Source organism: Suillus subaureus, assembly GCF_016647635.1.
Source record: "Suillus subaureus strain MN1 chromosome Unknown BJ212scaffold_2, whole genome shotgun sequence".
Taxonomy (NCBI): domain Eukaryota; kingdom Fungi; phylum Basidiomycota; class Agaricomycetes; order Boletales; family Suillaceae; genus Suillus; species Suillus subaureus.
This window is the reverse complement of record NW_024538558.1, coordinates 665,634-692,128: the sequence shown is the minus strand read 5'-3', so window position 1 is coordinate 692,128 and position 26,495 is coordinate 665,634. Positions and strand designations below refer to the sequence as shown.

At 48.8% G+C, this 26,495-nt stretch overlaps 14 protein-coding genes across 14 annotated transcripts; 8 read left to right on the top strand and 6 right to left on the bottom strand.

Moving 5' to 3' along the window:
- Positions 1 to 13: 13 nt before the first annotated feature.
- Positions 14 to 1,355, top strand: BJ212DRAFT_1443705 (uncharacterized protein; the record flags this gene model as incomplete). The annotated part of the gene is made up of 2 exons (XM_041337870.1): positions 14 to 679; positions 732 to 1,355. 2 exons carry the CDS (start codon positions 14 to 16, stop codon positions 1,353 to 1,355), a joined length of 1,290 nt encoding a protein of 429 aa, XP_041198876.1.
- Positions 1,356 to 2,015: 660 nt separating this feature from the next.
- Positions 2,016 to 2,591, bottom strand: BJ212DRAFT_1475020 (uncharacterized protein; the record flags this gene model as incomplete). The annotated part of the gene is made up of 3 exons (XM_041339182.1): positions 2,016 to 2,062; positions 2,122 to 2,307; positions 2,357 to 2,591. 3 exons carry the CDS (start codon positions 2,589 to 2,591, stop codon positions 2,016 to 2,018), a joined length of 468 nt encoding a protein of 155 aa, XP_041198875.1.
- Positions 2,592 to 2,846: 255 nt separating this feature from the next.
- BJ212DRAFT_1315138 (uncharacterized protein) lies at positions 2,847 to 4,113 on the top strand. Its single transcript, XM_041334147.1, has 7 exons — positions 2,847 to 3,101; positions 3,154 to 3,232; positions 3,286 to 3,406; positions 3,458 to 3,470; positions 3,526 to 3,651; positions 3,707 to 3,804; positions 3,863 to 4,113. Exons 1-7 carry the CDS (start codon positions 2,973 to 2,975, stop codon positions 3,912 to 3,914), a joined length of 618 nt encoding a protein of 205 aa, XP_041198874.1. The 5' UTR covers positions 2,847 to 2,972; the 3' UTR covers positions 3,915 to 4,113.
- A 54-nt stretch (positions 4,114 to 4,167) lies between these two features.
- Positions 4,168 to 7,069, bottom strand: BJ212DRAFT_1258928 (WD40 repeat-like protein; the record flags this gene model as incomplete). Its single annotated transcript, XM_041329984.1, has 7 exons — positions 4,168 to 4,725; positions 4,772 to 5,191; positions 5,247 to 5,918; positions 5,970 to 6,093; positions 6,147 to 6,562; positions 6,614 to 6,781; positions 6,830 to 7,069. 7 exons carry the CDS (start codon positions 7,067 to 7,069, stop codon positions 4,168 to 4,170), a joined length of 2,598 nt encoding a protein of 865 aa, XP_041198873.1.
- A 200-nt stretch (positions 7,070 to 7,269) lies between these two features.
- On the top strand, positions 7,270 to 7,643 carry BJ212DRAFT_1225957 (Tim10/DDP family zinc finger-domain-containing protein; the record flags this gene model as incomplete). The annotated part of the gene is made up of 3 exons (XM_041329452.1): positions 7,270 to 7,346; positions 7,400 to 7,438; positions 7,496 to 7,643. Coding segments are annotated over 3 exons (264 nt in total), but the record flags the coding sequence as incomplete, so codon positions are not given.
- Positions 7,496 to 8,424, bottom strand: BJ212DRAFT_1315129 (At2g23090 like protein). The gene is made up of 4 exons (XM_041334146.1): positions 8,256 to 8,424; positions 8,070 to 8,195; positions 7,989 to 8,011; positions 7,496 to 7,922 (listed from the first exon to the last, which is right to left on the bottom strand). Exons 1-4 carry the CDS (start codon positions 8,262 to 8,264, stop codon positions 7,853 to 7,855), a joined length of 228 nt encoding a protein of 75 aa, XP_041198871.1. The 5' UTR covers positions 8,265 to 8,424; the 3' UTR covers positions 7,496 to 7,852.
- Positions 8,404 to 10,326, top strand: BJ212DRAFT_1315126 (pyridoxal phosphate-dependent transferase). The gene is made up of 9 exons (XM_041334145.1): positions 8,404 to 8,519; positions 8,574 to 8,814; positions 8,851 to 8,855; positions 8,912 to 9,149; positions 9,200 to 9,264; positions 9,315 to 9,375; positions 9,420 to 9,637; positions 9,753 to 9,919; positions 9,981 to 10,326. The coding sequence occupies exons 2-9, from the start codon at positions 8,618 to 8,620 to the stop codon at positions 10,245 to 10,247; spliced, it is 1,218 nt and encodes a 405-aa protein (XP_041198870.1). The 5' UTR covers positions 8,404 to 8,519; positions 8,574 to 8,617; the 3' UTR covers positions 10,248 to 10,326.
- A 566-nt stretch (positions 10,327 to 10,892) lies between these two features.
- BJ212DRAFT_1475013 (uncharacterized protein) lies at positions 10,893 to 11,797 on the bottom strand (the record flags this gene model as incomplete). The annotated part of the gene is made up of 3 exons (XM_041339181.1): positions 10,893 to 11,000; positions 11,054 to 11,229; positions 11,290 to 11,797. 3 exons carry the CDS (start codon positions 11,795 to 11,797, stop codon positions 10,893 to 10,895), a joined length of 792 nt encoding a protein of 263 aa, XP_041198869.1.
- A 91-nt stretch (positions 11,798 to 11,888) lies between these two features.
- On the top strand, positions 11,889 to 12,802 carry BJ212DRAFT_286561 (uncharacterized protein). The gene has a single exon (XM_041342828.1). The coding sequence runs from the start codon at positions 12,039 to 12,041 to the stop codon at positions 12,669 to 12,671; it is 633 nt and encodes a 210-aa protein (XP_041198868.1). The 5' UTR covers positions 11,889 to 12,038; the 3' UTR covers positions 12,672 to 12,802.
- Positions 12,732 to 13,239, top strand: BJ212DRAFT_1295018 (uncharacterized protein; the record flags this gene model as incomplete). The annotated part of the gene is made up of 2 exons (XM_041332277.1): positions 12,732 to 13,091; positions 13,114 to 13,239. The coding sequence occupies 2 exons, from the start codon at positions 12,732 to 12,734 to the stop codon at positions 13,237 to 13,239; spliced, it is 486 nt and encodes a 161-aa protein (XP_041198867.1).
- A 954-nt stretch (positions 13,240 to 14,193) lies between these two features.
- On the bottom strand, positions 14,194 to 15,729 carry BJ212DRAFT_1573114 (uncharacterized protein; the record flags this gene model as incomplete). The annotated part of the gene is made up of 3 exons (XM_041342086.1): positions 14,194 to 14,696; positions 14,773 to 14,936; positions 15,614 to 15,729. The coding sequence occupies 3 exons, from the start codon at positions 15,727 to 15,729 to the stop codon at positions 14,194 to 14,196; spliced, it is 783 nt and encodes a 260-aa protein (XP_041198866.1).
- A 1,357-nt stretch (positions 15,730 to 17,086) lies between these two features.
- On the top strand, positions 17,087 to 18,671 carry BJ212DRAFT_1475010 (pyridoxal phosphate-dependent transferase; the record flags this gene model as incomplete). Its single annotated transcript, XM_041339180.1, has 8 exons — positions 17,087 to 17,210; positions 17,263 to 17,277; positions 17,335 to 17,560; positions 17,607 to 17,671; positions 17,726 to 17,785; positions 17,859 to 18,056; positions 18,110 to 18,345; positions 18,408 to 18,671. The coding sequence occupies 8 exons, from the start codon at positions 17,087 to 17,089 to the stop codon at positions 18,669 to 18,671; spliced, it is 1,188 nt and encodes a 395-aa protein (XP_041198865.1).
- BJ212DRAFT_286368 (Urb2/Npa2 family-domain-containing protein) lies at positions 18,564 to 23,915 on the bottom strand. Its single transcript, XM_041342826.1, has 14 exons — positions 23,443 to 23,915; positions 22,999 to 23,389; positions 22,327 to 22,944; positions 21,503 to 22,252; positions 21,297 to 21,454; positions 21,069 to 21,229; positions 20,663 to 20,991; positions 20,523 to 20,614; positions 20,314 to 20,475; positions 20,107 to 20,258; positions 19,870 to 20,052; positions 19,636 to 19,812; positions 19,450 to 19,583; positions 18,564 to 19,399 (listed from the first exon to the last, which is right to left on the bottom strand). The coding sequence occupies exons 1-14, from the start codon at positions 23,637 to 23,639 to the stop codon at positions 18,743 to 18,745; spliced, it is 4,161 nt and encodes a 1,386-aa protein (XP_041198864.1). The 5' UTR covers positions 23,640 to 23,915; the 3' UTR covers positions 18,564 to 18,742.
- A 40-nt stretch (positions 23,916 to 23,955) lies between these two features.
- BJ212DRAFT_286376 (uncharacterized protein) lies at positions 23,956 to 25,932 on the top strand. The gene is made up of 3 exons (XM_041342827.1): positions 23,956 to 24,415; positions 24,468 to 24,628; positions 24,679 to 25,932. Exons 1-3 carry the CDS (start codon positions 24,265 to 24,267, stop codon positions 25,687 to 25,689), a joined length of 1,323 nt encoding a protein of 440 aa, XP_041198863.1. The 5' UTR covers positions 23,956 to 24,264; the 3' UTR covers positions 25,690 to 25,932.
- The last annotated feature ends 563 nt before the right edge of the window (positions 25,933 to 26,495 follow it).

The window sequence follows — 26,495 nt, the reverse complement described above, 5'->3', positions numbered from 1 at the left end:
AGGCAGACCGCCGATGCCGACCACTACGACGATTGTCTCGACGTCGGACATGCTGTCTCATAAAACGCCCAGCAAAGGCTCGTCGTCGACGGAGGCAACGTTACAGTCACTGTACAACCGTGCAGCGAGAGCATTCCTTCACCGCGACGTTACAATCACATTCACCTTGTTAAGCGCTGCATTCGCACTGCTCCCACCTCCCCTTGCGCCCTTACCTGATCCCCTAGATGTACACCGGAGAAAGTGGGATATCCTTCGCATCACCCTCGAGACCACCGTCTTCTCTTCTACTCCAGACATCGCTGATTTACCGCAACCACTCCGAGAATTCCTACTCTTATCTCCCCAATCATTTATTTCCACTTTGTATGCTCGATCTCTCGCTTTATTTACTCCTTCATCTCTGTGTCGAAAACCTAGCTCCGCATTCCTTCCGCACCAAGTCCTCATCACACTCGTCGCATCCAGTATCAAGATAGATTGCATAAGTGTTGGTCGTGAGATGACAGAGGATTGGTTATCAAAACGCGGTCAATATGACTTCGTACCTTCCACAGGTGAACCATATTACAGGGTACTAGAACTCTACTGCTTGCATGTCCTGCCTCGTTTGGGCGAGCGGGAATATGTCAAAGAATTCTTGTCCTACGAGAATGAACTCTCGTCTGACAAAAAACGCGTGAGTTTAATTTCATAATTCTTGTGTCGTACTGAACACGATATATTGATAGGAACTTCATTTGGCCCTCGATGCTCAACATGCTCACACGCTAGAGAGTATAAGACGGGAGACGCCAAAACCCGAGACTACTCCCTCTCCTACACCAATACCTCCACTCCGCTCTTTATCCCCAGCCTCTTCCTCTTCCTCTCTATCCACCACGTCCACCCGCACTGCCGTTCCAGCATCCCCACGTCCAAAACTTACCCGCCAACAATCCACCACTTCCACATCAGCAGTTTCAGACTCTACCGTAACCAAATCCCCTCGCCACCGCTACAACCAAAGCATGCCTCGAGGAAGTTCGAGTGCCAGTGGCGTTCGCACCCCCCGCATTCTGCCAGTCGACCACAGTCTCGCCACTGCACAACCCCCAACCTCCCTAGCACTCCTCCGATATTATTTCAACCACTATTTCACCGCAAACAGAATCGCCACTCTATTGGTTTTGTTCTTCCTAATCCCCTTCATGTCTTTGATCCTCCGGAGGCGGCGGCGCTTGGAGACACCTGCGGACTTGGTACGGAGGAGGTTATTGGAAGCCCGTGGCGATTCCTTTGCGAGAAGGTTGTGGAATGAGTTGGTGAGAGCGGTTTTGGATACTGTCAGGATGGGTGGTGGGGGACTTGTGTAACTTACGGTGCGCCTGCTTAGTATCAGTCTTCCTAGCCAGATCAAGTGGAAGGATATTGGTGCCGAATCATACGCCTCATTGAGCTGTTTATAGCTCGTACAACATTGGGAAAGGACTGGGTATGTGCTGAAAAAACTCACTCACCTTTCACTCGTTGAATACTGTGACCCAGCCAAAATTGCTCTCAAATCCTCGGCAGAGGACGAGCTCCTTGAACTCGAAGTAGCTGCCAAGATTATTAATCTCTGCGCTCGATCAATACTGGTCGCGTAAGTATGCCTTTCGAACATAATCACCATGCGTATCCGTTGATCCTTTCGCTCAATGTAGTGGTCGTACACAGATCGCAGCAGGTTCTCGCACTGTCTGGTATGGTCCTGGTAGGGCAAGTCGCTCGTCATGGTAATCTGAGATTATTTGCAGCACCCGTAGATCTCACTAATCAGGTGACAGGCCATCTGAAGCTCTCGTATTTCCGATGGGCTTCTTATTTACATGCTGTACAAGATGGCAATGCCAATTGTACACCTGCGTCACCCAGTCAATCGTTTTAATGTGAGGATAGTGCAGTGTGATATGGTACAAATGAGTAGTCCGTGTGCATGCCGTCTATGCTTCGTAAGTCTAGGTTGTGGAGGTTTCCTTCCCCCTTTTCACTGCTCATAGTACGTCTCCGCTCGTACCCGTCCCGCCGTTTCCTGCGTTGTCTATAAAGGCACAAACCATGTCAGATCTGTGCCGCTGGCCAAGATATCGTGGAGCTTACTTGAGCCAATGTTGATGAGACTGCCAGGGACACCGCTGACCGAGCCACCTGGTGCTAATCCGCCCGTTCCAGTGGACACGTTCCCTGCGGGGACGCCCTTGAACTTTGATGTTCTAAACTTTTTTGACCCAACCCTTTGGATGGGTGCCGAACCTGAACTTCCTACCCCTCCTGCTCCAGCGTTGTCTAGGTAGTGGGTCAGATGGTGGAATGCATGGGTAAGCATCTCCCTTACTTGATCCGATGTTTACGATGCTGTCACCACCTAGTAAACACTCCAACCCCAACGACAAGCCCGAGGAGTTTGTGCAGTTTGTGCTTGCACCGTTGACCGAGCCGCCAGGTGCTACCCCGCCTGTGCCAGTCATGACGTTACCGATTGCATTGCGTGGTGTGGTTCTGCGAGGTGGTAGGGCTCTGACGCCGGCGGTGAGAGCGGTGAGAGCGATAATGGTATTGTAGAAATGCATGATGGTTAGGGGCGGGAGGTGGAAGGTAAGATGATGAGCGGGAAAAGGTGGTAGAGGTTGGCGGTCAAGAAGGGATTGGCGAAATGTAATGTATAAGGCGGGTATTTATGGGTCTGCGCGGGCGGTTGACCAAAACAAACAAGTGGCTAACAGACGCGTTTCGGTCACGTGATTTGATTTCTGAGCCTAGAAAATGTCACAGCCACCCGTTCATCTGTCAAGAAAAGGGAAATTTCTGGAACACAATTTGAATTGCGTCACAGTCCCGTTGTCGCTCTTAAGTGAACAAAAATGAGTGGAGAAAGCACCACCGTCGACCTTACTTAGACCACTACACATCCAAGTTTTCGTTCATCCCAGCACTCCCTCCTATTTTCTCGTATGGCCACTCTCACTATCGCCCGTGCCTATCAGCATGCATACCACACTTACCCAAATTACACTCTCGCTGTCACCGGCGGAACCTTGAATGCTCTTGGTGACATTGTTGCCCAGATTTCGCAGAACATTGTGGGTACCCTCGGTTTTCAATGTCATTCTTCTGCAACTCACGGACCCTTAGCTCGTTAAAGATCACGAGCCCAGACCCGGTTGGGATCCCGCACGTACACTGCGTTTCTTTTGTCTTGGAAGCGGCATGAGTAAGTCATGCAACCTGATTATCTGAGTAAACCTTGAATCCTCTGCTTGCGAGGCCCTCTACTCGGGAGGTGGAATTTATTCCTAGAGAGACGATTTCCTCTCCGAGCATGGAGAATCCAACCTATCAGCTTCAGAGCTCTTTCAAAACGTGTGGCTGCCGACCAACTAATAATGTGAGACTTTCATTATTTGATACTGTTGTAGACTGACACCTTGGTCCCTAGGGCACCGATTGGGGTAAGAATCAGATCCTAAATCGCTACTTTGAACGTGGGACTCATGCGTACTCTAGCTCGTGATGTTTATAGGCTCTATGGGTGTGATGGAATGTCGAAGTCCCAGGCAAATACACGCAAAATATACTGACATGTTTGCTCCCGCTCTTCTGACCAACTGGAAGATTTGGCCTATAGCACAAGTAAGTTCAAGTACACTAGTAACTGTTTGTTGATATTAAACTCAATTTCTCATAGATGATCAATTTCCGATACATGCCACTGCCATATAGAATACCTTTCCAGTCCACCTGTGGTGTCTTTTGGACGTTGTACTTGTCCATATTGAATGCCAAGTGAGTAGCCACAATTTATGCACGTCCGATACTTCTATTGGTAACTCTAACTTCGCAGGGAGGACGAAAGGCAAGATAGAGAGGCAGCACTGCAAGCAACAGTTCACTAGACGACTGTTTTTTCTTCCTCCAAACTGGTCATCGGTAGACCCCGGGTAATATCATATTCACATTGTAGCTCATAGATCTCATTTGCCGTTTTTATATCTAACCCCGTTGCTGTCTTTACTTGCTCCTTGTTATACTTCATTGAGACGCCTTTACACGTAGTCACACGCGTTCCAATGCTATCCATTGTATATTGCAGCATATCCCGCTTAGGGTAAATTTTGGGGTACAAGCGTCGCCAGATGTACTAGATTTTTAAGTCTGCCCGTATTTCGGCTTGAAGAACGCAGGGGGCAATTTTGATAACACGTCTGCCAGCGGCCGTTCCACCAACACCAGCTCCCCAGGCCCAAGGAAATCGAGTGCCAAGATGGGGCGATAATTTGTCACCATCCGCAACTTCCTCTCACTAGCCATCTCTCCTACTGCAACCGGGCCGGTCTGCCTGCGGCGTTTCCGTGACTGGCCAGTGTACTTGCCTTCCCAGTCCAATTCAAGCTTGCAAAGCCACGAGGACCCCCAAAAGATAGCCTCTTTGGGCTTCGTTGAGGGAGGCGCGATACCCGTCATTTCGTCGTCCGATGAAGAAGGAAGGGGTTCAAACGCGACTCCGATGACTGGATCTGGGGCGCTGAGGAACTGCTTTGGAAGACGAGAATTGAACTCCCGACCCCATGATGGCACTTCACCGTGTTCTACGTGGAAAATGTGGATCGTATTGTTGGGAAGAACGGCAAGGAGTATTTGCGGGTTTTCGGGGAGGAAAACTAGGACGCTGGGTGGGAGAGGAAGTGATGGCAAAGTAGTATGGTGCTGGCACAAATTAGCTCTGCACTACATCTTGGCGATAAATACTCACTTGTATGGAATCGAGATTGAAGATAAATATTCGGCAGAGGTCGTCGGATGTCGCTAACCACTGGCCGTCGGGACTCACTGCCATCTTCATGATAGCGACGGAATCTATACCACCAACCGACTGTTCGTCCTCGTCTGAGGTCCCTTTGTTAATTCCCCGCACCACTCTACCGCTTGTGATTGATCCAGCATTGCAATGTTGATTGAATGTCCGAAGTATGGTGGAAGCTTCCGAGCTGAGATCGATAACGAGGATGAGCGACGTTATTGCAGAGGCCATGATCAATTTCGACGAGTCTGGAGTGAATGTAAACGATGATCCACCGGTTGTGACAGAATTCTGAGAGCTTTGTGCAGTGATTCGACTCTCTAATATTGATGCGAATGTCCGCACCCGGCTCGATTTGAGGAGGCCGGCAGGCTGAAGTAAGATAAATCAGGAAAACATCTAGAAGGTTAATTTCTCCACTGCTCACATTGAAGCTGAGCTCGAAAAGCTTGGTCTCGTACAGGTCAGACACGACAAGCCAACGCCCATCATCGGATAACGCGCTGGCGATAAGATTTGTGCGCACGTTGAGATCCATCTCGAGCACTTTTTCCCAAGAAGTTCGTGTTTCAGGATCAGTCGATGGATCAACGCCATCCACGATCACATCCGAGTCTGGGATGCCTAGAACTCGCCATATATTGACGCCTGTCTCGTGCATGCTTGCCACAAGGCGCGCTCTGCGAGAGACACACATTGATGCGGTGTATGCGATGCGACGATAGTATGAATCTTCGAAAGTCGTAGTGACTCTTGTTGTGAGAGGGTTGACAACGCGAGGGGCAATGGAAGATGAAGTCATGCTGGCTGGCAGCGCGGGAGTGAGGGCAATAGACATGTCCAGTCCTCCAGAAGCTAGGACCGGTGCGATGTATGTCGCATTTGCAGAGGGCTTTCGCTTGTAAGAAGGGGGTATGGGGGAGTAAGGTGGCCAAACTGCAAGACAACGAACGTCGTGTGAGTGCACACGACGTGAGCCAGACTGAATCCATCGTGCTGGGGTGGAGGACAACACAGAAGAAGCTTCTGGAGCGGTGGGAACATATGAGAAGAGCACAATTTTTTGGTCGACGCCAGAGCTGAATACGGATGTGCCTTCCTGGAATGCGGTACATTTAGTCACAGGAGAATATCATATTGGAGGACTTACGGGACCAATTGCAAGGCAAAGCACGTCAGCTCCGTGCGCCGGGTAGCTGCAGGTTTGCGTGCAAGTCATGGAATCCCAGAACTTCACCGTACCTAAAGAATCCCCAGAAACAATGGTCCCATCGCTGTGTTAAATTGGTTAGATCGAAAAACTGAAGTATTTTGCACGTGCACTCACGCAAGCACGCCAACTGTCCAGACAAGTGTCCGTTCACCTTTCATTTTGTCTGTCCCCATGCGGTCAGTCGATCTGCCAGTAGCGATATCCCATTTCCGTAAGCTGCTATCTGAGCCACCCGTGACGAGCCATGTGTCGATCCACTCGTCTTCATCGTCATCGCTGTCTTCATCACTATCCGTTCCACTGTCAGTCTTCTTCGCCGTCCGTTGTTTTGGCGGCCGAGGTGTTGGCGGGCCCCAAGCAATGCTCAGTATGCGACTTTTTATGCGATCGAATCGCCTGTGATGCTGCAAAGTATCCGCAACTAAGGATAGCAAGCGAACAGACCCGTCTTCACAACCCAGGGCAAGTAGTGTCGAGGCAGGATTAGCTGCAATGCTCCAGATGGCACCTCCCTGGGAACTAATGGTTCTCTATAGTCCAATATGAGTTCGGTGCGAACTATACAAGTAAGAGCATCGTACGCGAACACAGCTGCGAGATATGTCCCATTCCAGCAATTCAGACCCACCACCTGAGCTGAAGAGACGAAGATCAGAGCACGATGGTACGGTGTCCGATGGAAATATGTCCGGATAGCGCAAAGTAAAGGCTAGCGAATCTACTTTTGATGGGCATGGACCTGGAAGAGTCTAATGCAACTTCAATTGTTGTGTCAAATAGCAATGCAAAGTGTTCACCTTGCGCACTTGCCAGGCTTGGGATGCCTGGATCTCTCCCTCCTCTGCAGTCCATTCGAGAAGGTCGATGTTGCCATTGGCATGGCCGACACCAAGTGTGCCGAATTTATCTTTTGAATCCCTTTCCCGCTTCTTACCTTTGAGAGATGGCAATGGTAGCGGAGGAAACGCGAGAGCCGTAATCGGCGATGGCGTATAGTCAACAAACCTACAACGATGGACAGCAACAGGTCTTGACATGGCGCGAGTTTCAGTCTTCCTTCTATCAAGGTCTGGCTCTCCTACGCATTTTTCTTCATTGCCTTTCTTGGACGCGTCCTTTCAACCACGTGGTCACGCTTCATATTTTGCTCCTTACATCTTCGAGACTTACTTGGACTTCCGCGTCCTCCAAAATTCTTGCTTTCGATTTCACTCCGCTTCGAACGTTCTTTGCTAACATGTCTTTCCTTGGTCGTGGTGGTCCGTCACCAGCCGGTGGTGTCAACCATGAGCGCATTGAAATGGCCATAAACGAGTGCGTCGGCTCCCATTTCACCTAAACCGTTGCAGCTAACTCTCAGGCCATAGAATTGACATGGTTTCAGACGTATTTAACCGTATTGTTTCGTCCGTGACAGTTTTTCACAATTTCTGTGACCTTGACTTATTTTATGTGTGGTGTAGTTCATGTCATGCCAAGTGTATCAGTCCTCGCTATGCCGAAGGAGACCTCAACAAGGGCGAGAGTGTCTGCATTGATAGATGTGTGGCAAAGTTCTTCGAAGTTAACAAGAAGGTCGGAGAAAAGATGCAGAGCGCAGGTGCAAGTGCACAGGCCACGGGGTCAACGAGCTTCTCGTTATGAGAGTGACCGTGCGAGGACATTTATATGGATAGTTATGATGTGAGTCAGTCGCTTGACCTTTTCTTTCTCACCTCGCTTACTCTTTTTCTTCAGAGCTTCGACTTGTTCTACAACGTAATGCATTGGTGCACAACCACTCATCCCAACATATTAGACAAACATGTATCGGACGCATCCTACTTGGTAAAGTTCGGGAAACATTCTGCCAATGTTTTTGAGTGCTTGTTCTGGGCGTGCTCCTCTAGTCTGCAATGCAACTATCAGTACAAAGCGCTTCTTCCACATTCTCATTTGATTAAAAAGGACACTTACGCTGGTGCGCGTGTGGTGAGCAGCTGAGATGATGGAATCGATTAGAATGATCTAGACAGAATCTACTGACTAACGACTCACGAAGGCCTGTCTGCAAGTCTGGCAAATAATGTTCTTCGCCGCTTCATTAACCTTCGACCTACTTGTAGGGCCTTTGTCTGCATTTTTTGCAGCATTGCGTTCACGCTTTTGTGCAGCTTTGGCGCCCTGGAGGAGGCTTGTTAGTGGACTAAAATCACCCATTCCTGTGAACTGAAGATAACCCACGTTCCCCATGATTAAGCTAAGATACTGAAAAAAACGGAGACCGAGAGCTAGTACAGAGAGCTAGGGAGATCGGAGCTGGTATAACTGCGAGTGCTCAACAACGTTGCACAGGATGAACACATGTTTTACGTAATTCGTGTTATGGGCTTTCGTAGTCAGCCAATGATTATCTTGGTACTTGTTCAGAATCATATTTGCAACAGCCTGAGATGCTCAGATACCAATCATCAACTGACCTATAAACTTGGCTTCGCACCAGTGTTTGTAAGCGGAGTCCCGCGATATCAAGCAAAGTGCGGATAACAGTTTTCGACCAAGGGATCACTGCAACCAAGCTCGAGTCATTCTTGACTAAACCTGACATGAGAATACTGTCCAATGTGCGACATTCTTGGAATCATATCCGTCACTTCTCTTCTCGCATACCACAGCCTCACTTCAAGATGGATTCTAAACTCGCGTCGATCATTGAGCAGGTCAAAGTAGACATCATCACTCCTACTCAACAGCGTGACAATGCGAGACAACTGGAAGAAGTTTCTAGGAATTTTATATGTGAGTTCAAATGAAAAGTAGGAATTTCATCTGGCTGAAGAAATGGTAGCCGATACTATCACAGGTGTGTTCTCCATTTGTATTGCAAAGTGCTTGAACAGGACATCGTTCAGTGCCCACGAAGGAGATGTTCACATACGCTGTACAGACTTCACTCGGTGACGACGTCTACAACGAGCCATCTACGATTGCCCTTGAGTCACACATTGCTAAGCTCACAGGGAAGGAAGCTGCTCTCTTTGTAAGCAGTGGGACCATGGGTAACCAACTTGCTATCCGCACGCATCTCCAGCAGCCTCCCAATTCCATCATTTGTGATGTTCGGGCGCATATCAATAAGTTCGGGCTATTGCTCCATCCATCGTGACATGGCGGCTGACTTTCCCTAGGTACGAGGCTGGTGGCGCGGCAATCCACTCAGGTGCTCTCCAGAACGCTTTGACACCTAAAAATGGCATGCAGATGATTATGCGGTCGCACACTCTATTATTAACATCCACGCAGGACACCATTTGACTCTGAAGGATATTGAACCTCATGTAGTGTTCGGCACTGACGTACACAGGTATGGAGGTTCCGCATTTCAAGGATTCTGTTAATGTCTATCAGCGCACCAACGCGAATCATTTGCCTGGAAAATACGCTGAATGGCACGATCATGCCGCAAAACGACATAATTGAGATCGCTGATTTTGCCCTCAAGAATGGCATACTGATGCATCTTGATGGTGCACGTTTGTGGCATGTCGCCGCTGAAACTCAGACACCGATTGATGAACTCTGCGCACCATTTGACTCAGTCAGTTTGTGCTTCAGTAAGGGTCTCGGTCAGTATTGCCATCAGTACCTACGAGCAGAGACTGACTCGCTGCAGGTGCCCCCGTAGGGACATGTCTCGTCGGTCCAACGGCATTTATACAGAAAGCGCGCTGGTTCCGCAAGATTTTTGGCGGGGGATGCGCCAGACTGGCGTTCTTGCTGGGTCGGTCGCTTATGCACTTACCCATAATTTCCCCCTCCTTCCTAGGGTTCATGCTCTGGCAAAACGCCTACAAACTGGTTTAGAAGAGCTTCAGGTTGGCATATTGAGTCCTGCAGAGACTTGCATGGTAAGCCCCATCAGTTGTTTCTCGATCTTAGATTTTCCAACAAACTTGTCATGCGAAATAGGTTTTTTATGATCCCTCCACAATCGGTGTCGAGTACTGGGAAATCATAGATCATGCAGCTGCATTACCGAACCCCATTAGTCTCACCGGCTCTCGTATGGTGGTACATATCCAAACATCACCTGAGGCAGTGGACGATTTCTTGTCATTGATCAGAATGCTGAAGGAGAAGAAGGTCCGGGCAGGCATTGTTCCCTCACCAGTGGATTCAGATGGGATGAGGAATGTGTATGTCAGGGCCATGAGGCCCTCCACACCCACTAGATAATTCAACACATTAAATTTAATGTCTGCTGTCCTCAACAATCACCAGTATAGTAGCATCTTTGAATACTATGTCATTGCAATATATGTAATGTAAAGTTTACAGAGTGATTGGCTACATCATGGCACATAGAACTTCAACAAGCAAGTCAAAACACTAAAACACACACAATCAATCATAGGAATATGTTAGAGCAAGCACAATGTAGGACTGCTCCTGGAAACCACTTGTCAACAATATCAATGTAGTGTTATCTCCAGTGTTGCATGTAGGGTGCCATCACAGTCAACATACATAGTATTTCTGCAACAACAAGTCAGTTCAAGTAATTAAAGGAGATGAGCAACATATGTTTGATTAATAAAATCCCCATTCCTGGGACTCAATCATGAAATCATGAAGCATAAGGGTAGAGGACTTACTCATCCATTGGCCAATCACTCAATGACCAAAAGAGTATAGCCAAATCTGATATTTTGACTGGTTCATGTAACTGACAACTTGTGTAAAATTATCAGTACATATGCATTGGTTTCAGATAAATAACCCACTCCTCAGCTCTAAGCACACACCCAGGGATAACACTATTTGGCATTTGCAGATCTTCAGGTTGGGTTGTACAGTCAGGTGTCCTACTGTGGGCCTTGATCATAAGTGCAGCTTCTGGATGAGCTGGAAAGCTAGGATGAGAAAGACTGAACCCAATGCACCACCTCCCATTATCCCCCATATAAATGAGAAACCACCATATTCGTCCTGCAAGAATTGGTTTAGTATCAGCACAAGAAGTACTAGTGAGAGATGTGGACCATATCTGCAGCAACAAATTCTATGCCCAATTCACCTGCAGTGTGCAGGCGTTTCTGGAACATTCTGATGTGGAAACAAGCAACAAACTGGTTCTTGCCCATTCTATCCCCTTTATCATGCACCTGGACCTCATCTGGTGGGCAACCCAAAAAATGTCTCAAAGACTCATCCTTAGCTGATCAGTGCAAAATGAGTTAGTTGATGCACTTGGGTGGGCATTGATGTCTCCACTCACAATTGATAACATGTCCCAAATTCAGCTGCATAAACAATGCATGGTTGCTAGTTGACATACATGCAAGACACAAGTCAGAAGAGCAAACAGATGAGAATTTGAGGATGTGTGCAGCAAACACTGAAAAGGCTTCTCTCTGGCCATTCACAGCTGCCCAATACATTGCAGTGTGACCCTCAATATTGGGACTTTGCAGGAGGTCAGAGAACTCTGCAGGGAGGAGAGCAGCAGTGCAGGTGTTGACAATAGGGGCAATAGGTATAAAATTGGGAACAGAGACAATATCATGGATGTGAGATAGAACAGCCTCAGTCTGTTTGGTCTTGGTGAGTTTAGCCTGTGTCTGTTTATACTTGTTCTGTAAAAATGAAAATAAAGGCAATCGGCTGCCAGTACATTGGACAGAATTTGCCACAGTTGATGATGCAGGTGTGGAAATCTCATTGTATGGGGGAGGCATGCTGGTTATGGACTTGCCATCATCAAAGACTTCAGACTCAGTAGCCATGATGATATGGAGGGGCAGAAGTTAGGAGATTTTTGCTCTTGTGAGGAATAAATATTAGTGCGGAGCAAGCCAGTGTCAGACGGATGACGTCATCAATCAACTATTTTTCGGACAAACATCATGATGGGCCTATGTGCAATTCGTGCAATGAATTGAACAACGACTCTGATAGCATCATGTGCCGAGCCATAACTCTTCCTTTCATCGTAAACATACTGGAAGTAAAGTTCATGGCCTTTCAATGACCTGTCCAGGATCCTTGTCTGCCCAGTCTTTTGTTAGGCTCCTACAGATCCACCCAATCCAGAGAGCCCATCGAAAATCCAAATCGCTTGTGCAGCATGGAATGATGCTGCTATTCACGTTCCAAATAAGCGCGAAGGTGTCGCCGAATTCATACTCACGCGATTGCTCAAAAACAAGTAGTGTTGTTGGCAAAACTACCGAATTTTGCCAACCGGTTCGGCAAAACTGGTTGTGCCCGGTCCTCGGCAGAACTCACGCAAAAGGGGGTGGCAAAACTATGACTTTTCTCCAGACTCACTCATCTCCCTCCATACAAAAATCAGCCAACGTTCTTCTTAGCCTCCTCCTCGACTTTCACTCTAAGACGCGCACGTTACACGCATACATTCATGCACTCTTTGACGCCTGTGCCTCTCTTCCTTCCATTAGATCCCTTGTATTACCACAAGAAATTCTACGGCCGCGGACGGACCTCTGCTATCCTTGCGCACATCCATCTTGCCTCGCTCGCATAAGCGCTCCGCACATTCTTCACACCCACCCAAGTAAAAGAGGCAGCTCAGATTGCCCAGACTCCCAAAAACACTTTCAATACCTACCAAAACCTTTCCTCACTGATAAAAACTAGCGAGTCGGAAGACAACCCGCATAAAAAGCGCCATCTGCGAGTCCATTGCCTACGCAAGCCATGCGGGAGGCAGACGCATATGCACTTTCCCTTTTCTTCAGTCTCAAGTTCGCGGCTCTGTGCCTGTCGAACCTCCCAGGCTCGTCCGTCACCTCCGAGGTCCGCGAGGCTGTGCTTGAGGCGGGCGTATGGGCCATCGACGCCGCTCGCTCACTTCTTTGTAACAGGATTTCTAAAAGATCCTGGGCAGACCAAATGACAGATGCTGCACTTCTTCATTTTACCTATCATCTACCGGCTTGGAGGTGCAGCGGAGAACAAGGGGATTATGCGAGGACTATTGGAAGTTGCATGTCTGTTGGTTGCCAGCCTCACAACGGCGATCCTGGCGAACTACCATCTGCGCTACCTGCTGCTAACGTACTCCATTCAAATTCTCCAGCTTCGCAGTACGCTGGTTGAGCCTTTCAATGAGCGACAAAACCAGTCTTCGACAATTTTCCAATGTTTTCCACCTTCACATATGAGACTGGAAGTGCTGGTGTCGATGCTGGCCCTGTGGCATTAGTCCTGAATGGCCATAGTTCAAGGGAGGTATGCCAAATCCCCTTGCATCGCCACGCTTTCACCCAAAGCATCTAGGATCTGTCCCGGCGCTTGGTAAGGGAGGTCCATAGCGTGCACAGCGAGGCCCATGATGGGGTAGTTGTCGACGTTCTGTGTTCATCTTCACACTGTACTTTTGTCCCGCTCGATGTCTGGAGCGCACATGTATCAAGTTCTATTTAGCGAATTTAGAAGCGTGAGATGGTACATAGTATGTTGGCTTCGAAGTAATCTGAGTGTATTCTAAGCTAGCTGAAAGTGAGTCGAATTTTATAAATCACGACACATTTCCTGCTGAGGGTAATCTCAGAGTAGTATCGGCAAGTCTCGCACTTTTCCCTCATTACCCTGCCTCCATATTCCGTGATTTTACGCCGTGTTACAGCTATCTTCGTATGTATTCAATGGTGTGCTTGTTACATTAAAGGATATCTACCACGACATGGGACAACCTAGCTATTCCAGATGTTGCTACAATTGTTACTAAAGAAATCTTGAGACCTTTCGAGTCATCACCGTCACCGTTCCAAACACTGGTCACCATGGTCACCACAACCACCACGCAACGAAAGAAACCTGCTTCCAAAAATACTGACCCAAGACACAGTAAACAGCTAGCTGTCCGCTTCGCAGCAGTGGCAGTATGTGGCGATCCCAGTGGTTGGACTTCCGAGTTGACATTCATCATTTGAAAAGATAGTGAAGATAGTGAATGGCTATAGGGAGTTGTGGTGATGACTACAAAGAGCGAGAGTCAGCTTGAATATTCTGATCCAGCCACTGCGCCGATCGTGTGCAGGTCATTCGCATAGGCGGCCAGCAATCGTAGCAGCGCTGGGAAGCGCCAGCCCCTAAACATCACCCAAAACACTTACGCCAGCATGAAATAGGTACAGTGCACATTGTCGAATATGATTCACGAGTATATTACATGTTTTTTGGTGAGAGCCTGTTGGAGAGTGTGCCATAGCATGGCGTAAATCGACGAATACCGACGTCTGGACATGGTACGGTTCGGCTTCTCTGAACAGCGAGCAAGGTCATCGACAGATGTTGAGATCCACGGTGAAGACATGGCTTTAGACTCTTTAAAGGCTCGCGTAGCCGCTGAGTCGATGGTAAGAGATGCGCTGATAACAGGAAGAGTATGCAGAGCAGTGACTACCACAGGGCCGTGCAAATTCTGAAACTCGACAACAAGCGAAGTACCCCATGTTCCTGGGCAAGTAGGTGTCGTCAAGAGACTCTTGAAGAGGATATCATCCAACCTGCTTGCAAGCTCTGTGCGTTTCAAAGCGAAATGAGTCATGTGCATGATTACATTGGCACCACGTTCCTTATTTCGCGCATCTGACTTTTTAATTCCAACTCGCAGTGCAACGCCACGCAGAACAGGTGCAGACAAAGCAGGCAAATTTTCTGCACAGCAAGTATCCGAATGATGAACCGGTGTTCTGTGCGTCAGATGGTCTGTAGAACACGGCGCCAGTTTCACCTGGGGAAGTGAGTTTGTAGAAGATGTATTTGGAAGTGAGGGAGAGGAGGTAGTTTGCGGGATCTAGAGAAGAGTGGTCTTCGCGCAGTTCGCAGAAGAGCTGTGGTACGTAGTCTGTGAATTTGAAGCCACGTTTCACGGAGGGAGTGAGTTCGTTCCCGACACTGAAGTGATGTGAGTTTGAGGTGAGGAGCGGGTGGGGAGTACGTACATGCCTTTATGCCTTGTGGTGAAGGGTCTTTTTTTTCTCTGGATGGAGTGAGAGCCCGCAGCATATAAGGCTGATCTTGATCGCGATCGGCGGGTCCCGATTAGCCTTGAAAATGAGATCAATGAACTTGCGAGAGGCAATATCTGGCATTGCTGACGGGAAGGGTTGTGTTGGGAGTGGGATGGAAGTGAAATATTACGATGGCACAGCCTCGATCTTGCGTGGGCCCTAGTGTTACCGCCGAGACAAATCGAATCGAGGTGGAAAATTGACACGGTTCGGGCTAATGAGTTGAAACGATGTGTACCTCTTTCACCTCGCGATGTGGAAACGAGTTCGGAAGCGATACGGACCAGCAGTCCAGCCACTGAGAAGCTAGGGATTCTGCATGCCGACAATGACGATCATTTGCAAGTTGCTGGTACATGACCAGCAGATATATTAATTATAATCAATGTCCCTGGCATTCTGGAGCAACTCATCGAGCTCGCGAAGATTCCCAGCAGCCATTAGCTTGTCAACTGTTCTGGGAGTCACAGGTCCAGACATTGTGTAGTCCCGCCCATGATGCGATAGTCACCAGGTCCTCTGTAAAATTGAGGCAGTCTTGCTTGTAAATAAACTTCGGACTTGTAGTGTTTCAAGTGTGGCTGGAGATAAGTTGCTGCGCCGTAGAGTGTCTCTTTGCTGGATGAAAGTATGCGGTTGGAAGGTACAGATAAAGCTTGAGCAGGCAGGACATCCATAGCGACGCGGAATAGAAGCGGAAATGTACGTCCTTTTTGCTAACATGGTACCTGTTGATATTGTGAATTGCAGACAGAAATATATCGCATACCTCCAGGAACGAACGATATCTGTTGTACGTTCAGCTGTTTCAAGTAGCATACCATACCTGCATCTTCGTAACGGGAAAACTCGCATTCGGCACCCTTCCTGTCCAGTTCGAGTTCCTTGCGGAAGCGTTCCTGAATAGTTTCCAGTGTCGGGGAGTGTACCCACTACTTCAGAGGCAATGATAGTGGGAGTTGGAGGGATAGTGCTATTAGTAGCAGAAGATGAGTGCCGCACAGTTACTTTAAGGTTGTTCATGCGGCCAAATCCAACAGATAAAGACCGCGAGGCGATTGCTGTCGAATTGGTGAGCACATAGCTACTATGATACTGAGGGTGTGGATAGCTCCAGTTGGGTCTGGGTCTCGCCGAGTCCCGACTCTAATGGACGTACGAAACGAAGTGCATCTGCACTCGAAAATCACATCCACAACATGCAGAAAACAAAAACGACGAACCGCTGTAGCATCCATTTCCGACATCATCAGCCTCCTAGTGCTCCTTCAACCACTCAAGCTTCATGCTTGGGTTAATAACTATAATTCGGTCGATGAAAAGTCACCCGATCAGTGAAAAAAAAGTTGAAGCACACTCATCGATATCGAAAGTCACCATATATAAGTTCACTGAGGTTGAAACGTTGACGGGTTGGAGCTAAGTTGGTGTTACAACTATCTTCATATCTATAGACCAGGATCCAAAAAATCCACTTAGCCGCAAATTTTATTGCGACACCAAACAGAGGCGCTCATGCTAGTTACTTTCGTAAGTCGCGTTAGTCGTCATCAGTGTTTGGGGAGTACTACTAGCACGACGACTGTCGACTGTCATCATCATGCACGGAAACTGTCGACATATATATACAACGTTTGCGACTGGGGACGAAGGGACAATCTTGCTAAAGTGTCAGAAAACTAAGCGGAGCCTCATCTGATGACAAGCACGACTTAGCTTTTTGACGTTCTTCAAGTTGCAACTGGTCTGCTGTAGGCTACCGTGGATGATCTGTGAAGGCAGGCTGCAGTCTATGCAATGGTAGGTGAGTCGTTTTATGATTTACACCCCAACTTGAAGGGAAGGGAGTACTTCAGACAGCGATGTTCCCGATGTTCATTATTCAATATTTTTTTGACCAGGTTTACTACTAGTATATGATAATGGATTACCCCGGGCCTCACTGGGGCCCCAGCCGGAGTTCCGCAAGTCAGCAGGACAACACAATATAAATACCAGAGATATGGCACAGTACCTCCGATATCTCATCGACTCATGCCTTTCCTGACAGACCTCCGTTTCGCTGAACTCGCGCAGGACATCGCTTGTGATGTGCATTCCAAGACTCAGGAGGATGACAACATCCTCAAGATCCAAGAAATCTCCAGGGCGTTTGTGTGTGAGTGGTTTGCACCATTGCATGAGAGTGTGTTTTCACAGAGTATCTACAGCGGACACTCTCACAGGTATTCTATCTCGATACGGAGCACGAATCCACGCTGATGGCAAAATATCGTGATTAGTACCGACCAAGGAGATGAATGCCTATGCTCTCCGTGCGTCCCTCGGAGACGATGTGTATTTCGAGCCATCCACCGCCTTGCTTGAATCCCACATCGCAAAGATCACCGGAAAAGAAGCAGGCCTCTTTCTACCTACGGGCACGATGTCGAATCAAGTTGCCCTCAGGACTCACTTGCAGCAGCCTCCATATTCAGTCATCACAGATGCACGGGCCCACATATACCGGTAGGTTTACTTGTCGCGCGAGAAATATGTTTCAAACGTCTGCCAGCATGGAAGCTGGCGGCGCCGCTTTTCACTCAGGTGCCAACAGTATCCCAATTATTCCCGCTAACGGTATGCTCTCTCTAAATCGGATCTGCATTTAAATTATTTCTTGCTCATGACCAGAACACCATCTTACCTGGGGGACATTGAACCTCGTATTGTCTCTGGCACAGATGTCCATGTGTAAGTGCCAAAATAAATGTTGCTCGACTACTCGAGTGACACCGCCCCTGAAGTGCCCCAACGCATATCATAGCGCTTGAGAATACTCTGAATGGAACCATTATTCCACAGGACGACGTGATTGAAATTTCAAAGAACGCACATAGTCGGGGTATCATCATGCACCTCGACGGTGCGCGCATCTGGCATGTTGCAGCAGAGACCGGGTTGTCCATGAAAGAGCTTTGTGACCCATTTGAGTCTGCGAGCTTATGTCTTAGCAAAGGACTCGGTAAGATATGTTCAGCAACATGTTGTCGTTGACGGTGCTCATTAATCGCGTAGGTGCACCCATCGGAACTGTCCTAGTTGGTTCAACGCCATTTATAACCAAGGCGCGATGGTTCCGAAAGCTCTTTGGTGGGGGTATGCGCCAGACCGGATACATGGCTGGCTGTGCTGCATACGCGCTTACTTACAATTTCCCTATGCTCCCTCGCGTGCACGCCCTTGCAAAGCGGATGCAGCAGGGCCTAGAACAACTCGGCGTTGGCATCTTGAGTCCCGCTGAAACTTGCATGGTGGGTGGCACCCTGGCAGGGTTAAAGAACGCCACATGAAAACGATAATGACCTTCTATTAGTTGTTCTATGACCCTTCGCCTATTAGGGTCGAATACTGGGAAGTAGTCGAGCGGGCCGCACAACTCCCAGATCCCATTAAGCTGAATGGGTCTCGCCTTCTAATGCACATTCAGACATCGCCTCAAGCAATAGAAGACTTCCTGGAGCTCCTGCGTACGCTCAAAGAAGAGAAGGCTGCTGCGGGATGGAAACCCGAGAATGCACCGCCCAAGAAGAAGTCCCTGTTTAGAGATGTGTACGTCAAGGCCGTTAGACCAACGTAGTTGTGAAGAGAATCAATGCAAGTGGACAGATCGGCAATATGTATAGATGTATCCAATATGAATGTGGAGCTCTACCCCTTCCCGATATACCGCTGTTTTTCATACTCCTTCCAGAGTGCCTTCATCACGCTCTTCCCACCTGTGTCCAACGCACTCACCATAACGGCATCACGACTGTGCGTACCCATCATCTCGCACAGCGAAAACAGGCCCGGCTCAAGCTCACGCCTCACATCCGCCCGCATGACACACAATGGGTCGTTCACAGCGTCAATGTGCGCAGTGACCACATAAGCAGCGTGTTTAGCAAACGGTTTTGAAAGGCTCTCCGCCTTTTGCTCTGTATTGGGCTGCATGTGAGCGCGGGGAACACTTTTTGTCGTCAAGGAGGTGAAGAGCCGTGCAAGTGCACGAGCTTCTGGCACACCTAGGGGCTCAGATGGTGCTATCCACGATGGGAGGGTGTCGGTGACGATGCGGCTCTGCTTTGCAGCTAGCTGGGGCCGTAGACTACGTGTGCATGAGACCAGTTGGCGGAGGATCATCCCCAGATGTGGCAAAATGTGGACGACAAGATCGCGCCGCAGCCGAACGAGTGCGTTTAGGATGGTAGTGGAGGTATGGAAGACCGCAGGTGTGGTGGTACTGTCATGTATTGGAGACCTGCACAGGATTTTAGAAAGCAGGACATGGATAGGACCCGGATCGACAGGGCGAAGAGCTGCAGGCTGGGTGAAGCGTCAAGTGAGGATCAAGGATAGGATGTACTACAACGTACTCTGTCTGAACATTGCCGAGCCACAAACTCAAGGCAAGCTAGCTTCAGGTCCACGGGACCCGCGAAGAACTGTAAGTGTCCAATAAAAAGGTTCAGACACTGACTGAAAAACCCCTGAACGACCTTCAAAGTCCCTACGACGGAATAAGGATGGTGTTCCGAAATATTGAAAGCTATCTCATCTACCTTGAGGTGCATCACGCAACAGGACAGTAGCCGCATGCACTAGACGCACGCATTGAGCTAGAGGAAATCGTGTGCTTTCAAGTGCCTCATATACTGTGTCCAGTAGATGTGAGAAGTCATCAACTGAAAGATGCTTGCACCCGCTTGAGATGACTTCATCCAAGGATTTGATGTCTCCTGCGTTCATCTCAATTTAGTTCGACCAACGGAACTGAACTAAAAAAAACAACCAACCAGCTTCCGTAGAAAATACAAATACTCCTACTGCTAGGTCAAGATGCATCCCGCGGTCAACATTAGGCAAACAACGCAATTCCTCAAAAAGAAGTCCCAAGATTTCTGCAGAAGGCTTGCATTTTTCTTTCTTTCGCAAGAGGGCGACTGCAATTTGTTGGCTGTACCCAGATGTTGAAGTAGCTGGGAAAAGAAACGAGTCAGGACCACCAAATTTAAAGATGCTTACATCCTTACCGGCAACGCCTAACCAATGGCCAAATGAAAGGTAGCGCGCCCGTACTTTAATAGTCCTGCTCGCGGGGAGCGTATCGATGACGTTGGGGTGTGAAACCGGAGTGAGTGCAGCATGCAATTCTTTTATTGATGCAATTATCGAGTCGGGAAGACTATCATCATTATTAGAGGAAATTTATGTTTATATGGAATGACGAACGGACGTACCTAGAAACAGAAAAATCCTGTCCGAGACGCTCAACAAGCTGGAGCACACATAACTGGGGAACGCTCTCTTCATCAAGGGAACCAGACTGCGCGAGAGAACAGAAGATAGAAGCACATGCGGCTGAAGCAGAAGGTTCTTTATCTGATGCTCGCAGGAGCGCACTGCTCGGTAGTCAGCAAACTTACAGCATAACAGGGGGAAGACATACACAATAAAGAGTTCCGCAAGATTTATCGTGGCCTCTCTCAATGCCGCATTATCCTCCATATTCATAAGATGCTTCACATAGTCTCTGGCGCTCTACAAGTCCACGTCAGCCAGGACTAAAGAAAGCGAATGTAGACATACTTCGTGATCAGACGTGTTCAGATACCCGAGTTTCCCCATCCGTTGAAGAAATACACGTATGTGCATGAGCGTTTGCCTCATATCTTCTAGGTCCCTTCCTTCGTCACGCTTACGTTTGCCATTTGCTGCTCTCTCTCCGGTGGTTGCACGCAGCAATGACGAGATGGTGACATCCCCCTCCATTGCCCGGCGCACAAGCTCCACGCGAGCCTGTTTAGTGAGGTACTCAAGGGGAACGTATAAGAGGAGGTAGTAAGTGTTGCTAAGCTGATCCAACGCAGAACCTTTCAGAGAGTTAGGCGAGGACGTGAGGTATGCAAGAACGGAAGCTGTCGTCATTAAGTGGTAAGCATCAATATGGAAAAATGAAAGCACAACGGGGAATCAGAGCAGCGGATAATCTTACTTCGTATATTCCCCATCTCCCAGAACTGTGCATTGTGCAAAACACCCCAGAGGACATCTTTTGGCTGCAAGCCCTGCACATCCGCACAACGAGTAGACATGGGCGAAATAGAGAATATAAGTTTGATCAGACGATCGAGGGAAGGTTTAGATCCTTGGGCACTGCATGGTTGAGGTGTATACATCAGTCGATAGAACCACAAGGGGATATGAAAGAGATAACACATACTCTACAAGATCTAACCACCGCTCGGCGATTAGGTAGAGTATCATCAAACCGTCCGTGTTCTCTACTTGCGCCTCAATATATGTCAGGGCAACGTCTAATACAGTCTCCATTTCTAGATCGGTTACCGATCTAGAAGACCACGCAAAGAGAAACCGCAGCTAAAAAACAATCAGGGCCTTCCAACAAAAGAGAGAAAGAAGACACACGATTTCAAGCACTAGCTCGCCCTCCACACCCTCTTCCATTTTGGCAACGCCCAATAGTCCTCGCATATCTCCTTGTTCTCCGCCGCACCTCCAAGCCGGTAGATGATACGCCAAACGAAGAAGCGCAGCACCTGTCACTTGGTCTGCACAGGATATTTTAGAAGTCCTGTTACAAAGAAGCGAGCGAGCGGCATCGATGGCCCATACGCCCGCCTCAAGCACAGCCTCGCGGACCTCGGCGGTGACGAACGAACCGGGGAGGTTCGACAGGCACAGAGCCGCGAACTTGAGAGTGAGGGAAAGTGAAAGTGCATGCGTATCTACTTCCTGCATGGCTTGCGCTGGCGCTGGACTCGTAGATGGCGGAGCGGGCTCGCTTTTCCGTCGCTTTTTACGCGGCCTGTCTTCCAACTCGTTGATTTGTATGAGTGAGGAAAGGTTTTGGTAGGTATTGAAAGTGTTTTTGAGAGTCTGGGTAATCTGAGCTGCCTCTTTTACTTGAGTGGGTGTGAGGAATGTACGGAGCGCTTGTGCGAGCGAGGAAAGATGGGTGTGCGCAAGGATAGCAGAGGTCCGTCCGCGGCCGTAGAATTCTTGTGGTGATACAAGGGATCTAATGGAAGGAAGAGAGGCACAGGCGTCAAAGAGTGCATGAATGTATGCGTATAACGTGCGCGTCTTGGAATGAAAGTCGAGGAGGAGGCTAAGAAGAACGTTGGCTGATTTTTGTATGGAGGGAGGTGAGTGAGTCTGGAGAAAGAGTCATCAGGAATGGCGGGCACATTGATTGGACAGAAAAAGACGAATGAAGAGGCAAAGCTCACCAAGATCAACCGAGGAAGTACCCTTCCTACGACAGGCTCAATCACATCATAATCGACCCTCACAAGCGCAGCCAACACGTCCAAAGCCAAACGTACCACCTCTTCTTCCGCTTCGTCTTCCAATACCCGTACCGCATCCTCTCTGACCACTTCCAGCTCCACTTCTCCCACACCCTGACTCGCATAAATGCGCTCACTCTCAATAATGCTGATCAAACCTACTCGTGCTTCCCAACTCAGATCGTTCCCGGCTAATAACTTGAGGCACGATGCGAAGAATGTCATGGATGTCATTCTCATGTCGTTTTCACGGTTTTGTATTTTATTCTGGGAAGTGGGAAACAAACTGGTGCGAAACCGCCGCAGGAAGTGTGTATGGGTGCTGAAAAGGCGGGGTAGGAGCGTGATGGCCGGATTTGTTGTGGAAGGCGAGTTAGACGAAGATAGGGTTGTGAATAAGCTCTCAGATGAGGGGGATGCACGAAGAGCATCGAGAGAGAACAGAGTCTCTGTTCCTGCAGCATATACTGCTTTATTCAGCTGTGGAGACAGACGGGATGACGGCGAGACTGCGTGAATCCAGGATGACAGATAGGTTTGGAGGAAGGTCGCGGGTAGCTAAACAAATGTCCTAGGTTTCTCTCACCACATAAAAACAATGGCACTGCCCACCTTCTTCTTGTTCCCCGCATTTCCTAGTGCTTCTCTATATGAAGATACAATTGCTTCACAAATCCCTCCCAAAATCTCATTATTGACCAACTCAGCAGAGACATTCAGTACAGCGCCAAGGCACTCTAGTAGCGTCTCCACGCCAATTTTGTGGACACTTAACGGCCACAGGACAGAGAAGCACGGACGCACGAGCGCAAGAAGCTCTTTCGCCTCTGTAACTGGCAGATCCCTCAGCAGAGAGAGGATAGAGATGATGATTGGTGCGAGCGGTGTGCGATTGAGAAGAGAACCAAGCCAGACCTTGATGCCACGTGCACCTGCCCCTACGCTGCCATCTAAAACCTTGCGAAGAAGGGACCAGTACCGCGCATCAATTACCGGGTTGTCGCTAATTCATCGGTTGTCAGGACCAATGGCTGCACTCCGCATAAGCAAACGCACCTAGTTTTTGACTTGTCTTTGAGTAGCCGTGTGAGTATGAATTCGGCGATGAGCTCGTGCTTATTTGGAATGTGAATGGCAGCATCATCCCATGCTGCACAAGCGATCTGAATTTTTGGTGGGCTCTCCGGATAAGGTGGATCTGTAGGGGCTTTTAGGAGCCTAACGAAAGACTGGGCGGACAAGGGTGTTGTCATTGAATGACCATGAACTTTACATCCAGTATGTACACGATGAAGGAAAAGTTATATAGCCTGGCACGTGATGCTATCATGCATATTGATCATGGTTTTCGGTGTTCAATTCATTGCACCAACTGAATCATATTAGTGGTGCACGTCAAGTACCCAGAGATTAATAGGAGATCTCAACATACGTGAACATGACTTCAAGCTAGAAAATGCGTCAAATTGTCGCGATCTTGTAGTCAACTTAACCTGAACGGATTGCACCCCCCTTGGAGGGGTCAATATATATATGCAGAGTGGAACGCGGTTGGTGCATTTTATTTTTGGCCCATCATCCAAGTTCACTGTTTTCAGGCTGTCGCATCTCTTCTCTACTCACCATGTCTGCCCAGAGCATAGCTCGCTGGAATGCAATTCCCATGTCTCGACCTGATACAGACACTCAAGAACAAGCACAATCTGTGCAAAACCAAATTAATTCCATGAAGGTACTCTGCCATATTTTCTGGCACGAATAAAACACCCCTACTGCCCTCCCATACATCCATCCCAGCGCTCTCACCAAGATGTCGATGATGACGACGACGACGGCGTCTCGCTAGTCTCAAGGTCCCCATCGCCCACCCCTGATACAATGGACATTGAAAAATATGACGAATATGTCCGCCGTCCAGAAAGGGAGGTTATCACTGTCGAGACCAAGATCAAAAGCACCAACAAGGGCTTTGAAATGCTCGCAAAACTCGGTTGGTCAGAGGGTCAGCCGTTGGGACTATCGGCAGACGGTAGGTTTCATCATTCCTGTCGGGAACTACATGACTAATCCTTCTGCTGCAGCGCGAGTCGATCCTATACCATTTCATGTGAAAAATGATTTGACTGGTCTAGGAAAGACGACTCAAGATTTTCGAATGATCGAGACAACAGTTGCTGAAAGGCGCAAGTTGGACTCTGAGCGACAACGAAAAGAAACCGAATATCAACGAAAAGCACGAGAGGCGAGCCCAAACCATACTAACTGTTGCAGAGCATACTGATATTGTTCCAGGACGACGCCGCCCGTCGGGCTGCACTCAAGTCGGAAATTTCAGATACTCTCAAAGCGTTCTACTGTTCGCTTTGTGAGAAGCAATTCCAGAATGTCGCACAGTATGATGAACATACAAACTCGTACGCGCATCACCACAAGGCGCGCCTCCGGGATATGCAAGCTAACACACGTATGACCACCCAAGAAGATGTCGACAAACGTAAGGAGAAAGAGCGCAAGCGAGAAGAAAAAGAGCTTCGCAAAATTGCCAAGGCTGCTGGGATAAAGATGGCAAAACCTACAACTACATCAACTTTCGCGCCTCCTGCACAGACACCTGCTACTGCAGAGGTGCCACTTCCCTCTGAGGCACAATCAAGCAGCTTCAAGAAAGCTGGCTGGGCAACCGTTTCAGCACCAGTTGAACCTGCGACTAGTTTCAAGCGGTCAGGTGGGGCGTCCTTGGATTCCAATGCCTCTACGCTTTCCGCCCCATTTCCATCCCCACCACTGCCAGTGGTTAGTCCGCCCCCAGCTTCTCGCAGCGCAGCTACACCAACATTTCGCACCGGTGGCTGGACATCTCTTGACGTCGGCAGCTCTCAGTCAGTTACCCCGCCCCCTCCCAACAACACTGCAGTGCCACCACCTCCGCCACCCAATGTAGCCCCGCCACCTCCCCCAGTTACTCCTATGAATGCGCCCCCTCTACGTGGTCGGCCTCCATTACCGCCAGCAAATGTGCGTCCACCTAGCGTACCTCCCCCTCCCTGCATGCCTCCGCCCAGTGGGCCACCTCCCCTCCCTCCCACAACAGGCGGCTGGGGACCTGCTGCGCTTGTCTCAGATTCTAGGAGACGAGATCAGAGTTTTGCTCCTGTGCCGACGTTCTCCCAACCCGCGCCTCCGGTAGTAGCCGCCCCACTTACATCAACCAGTCTAAAGGCTGCAGTTCCCCCGCCTGCTGCTCCACAAGCAAGATCAGGCTGGCAGCAGTGGAAGCAAGGTTCTGGATCGAAACGGAGATAGAGTACATACGTGCATCCCTGTCATTTACTATGCTAATTATGTGTCATGTTGCTCAACTATTGGGCATCTGCGAAATGTAAGGACGGAGTTTTTGGTTCCGCGGAAGCACCGGCATTCACTCTTCACTCGCTTGGCAATCGGGACGTAACCACTTGAACTTCGCCGCCCACCTGATCTTGCCGGTGTCAGCCTTATTGCCAGCTGCTCAACCGCAGGCGGCCCTGAACCGTCAGTGTTTCGTGACCGGAGACTGTTACCACTTTCATCATTCTTACACCCACAAAATCCACACTCCAGTCTGTCCTGAAAATATCACTCTCCGGAATCCAAATTCATTACTTCTCTTATGCGCTTTTCCCGCTGGCCGATGACAGCACTTCTGCTTTCTTTTCAGGCCCCTTCCTGCTCAACACTTCCTGGCCAACTTCTTCATATATGTTGGGTCAATGTGGTCCACGTGAATTCCCAATGTGTTGTATTGGATTCTTCAAACTTCTCCGGGCGATTAACCTTAATTGTTTTCCGGGCAGTCTAATATTTCAAGCTTCAAGCACCAGTGCTATGTAGTTTTTTCCGACAATTCTTCAACCACAGGGGTGACAGGACCGTACGCATTCGATACTCTACGCAGCCCGCCGGGCCTCGCATCCGCTCATGAACGTTTGAACATTCACGCCGTTCGTCGCCTGCCAGTTTCAATTTCTGCTTCATCTTACATCAAGTTACATACTATAGCTTTCAACAATAGCCAACCCCTCAAGGCCTCACTGTGCCCACAGCTTAGCTGTACTCGATATTTATCGCAA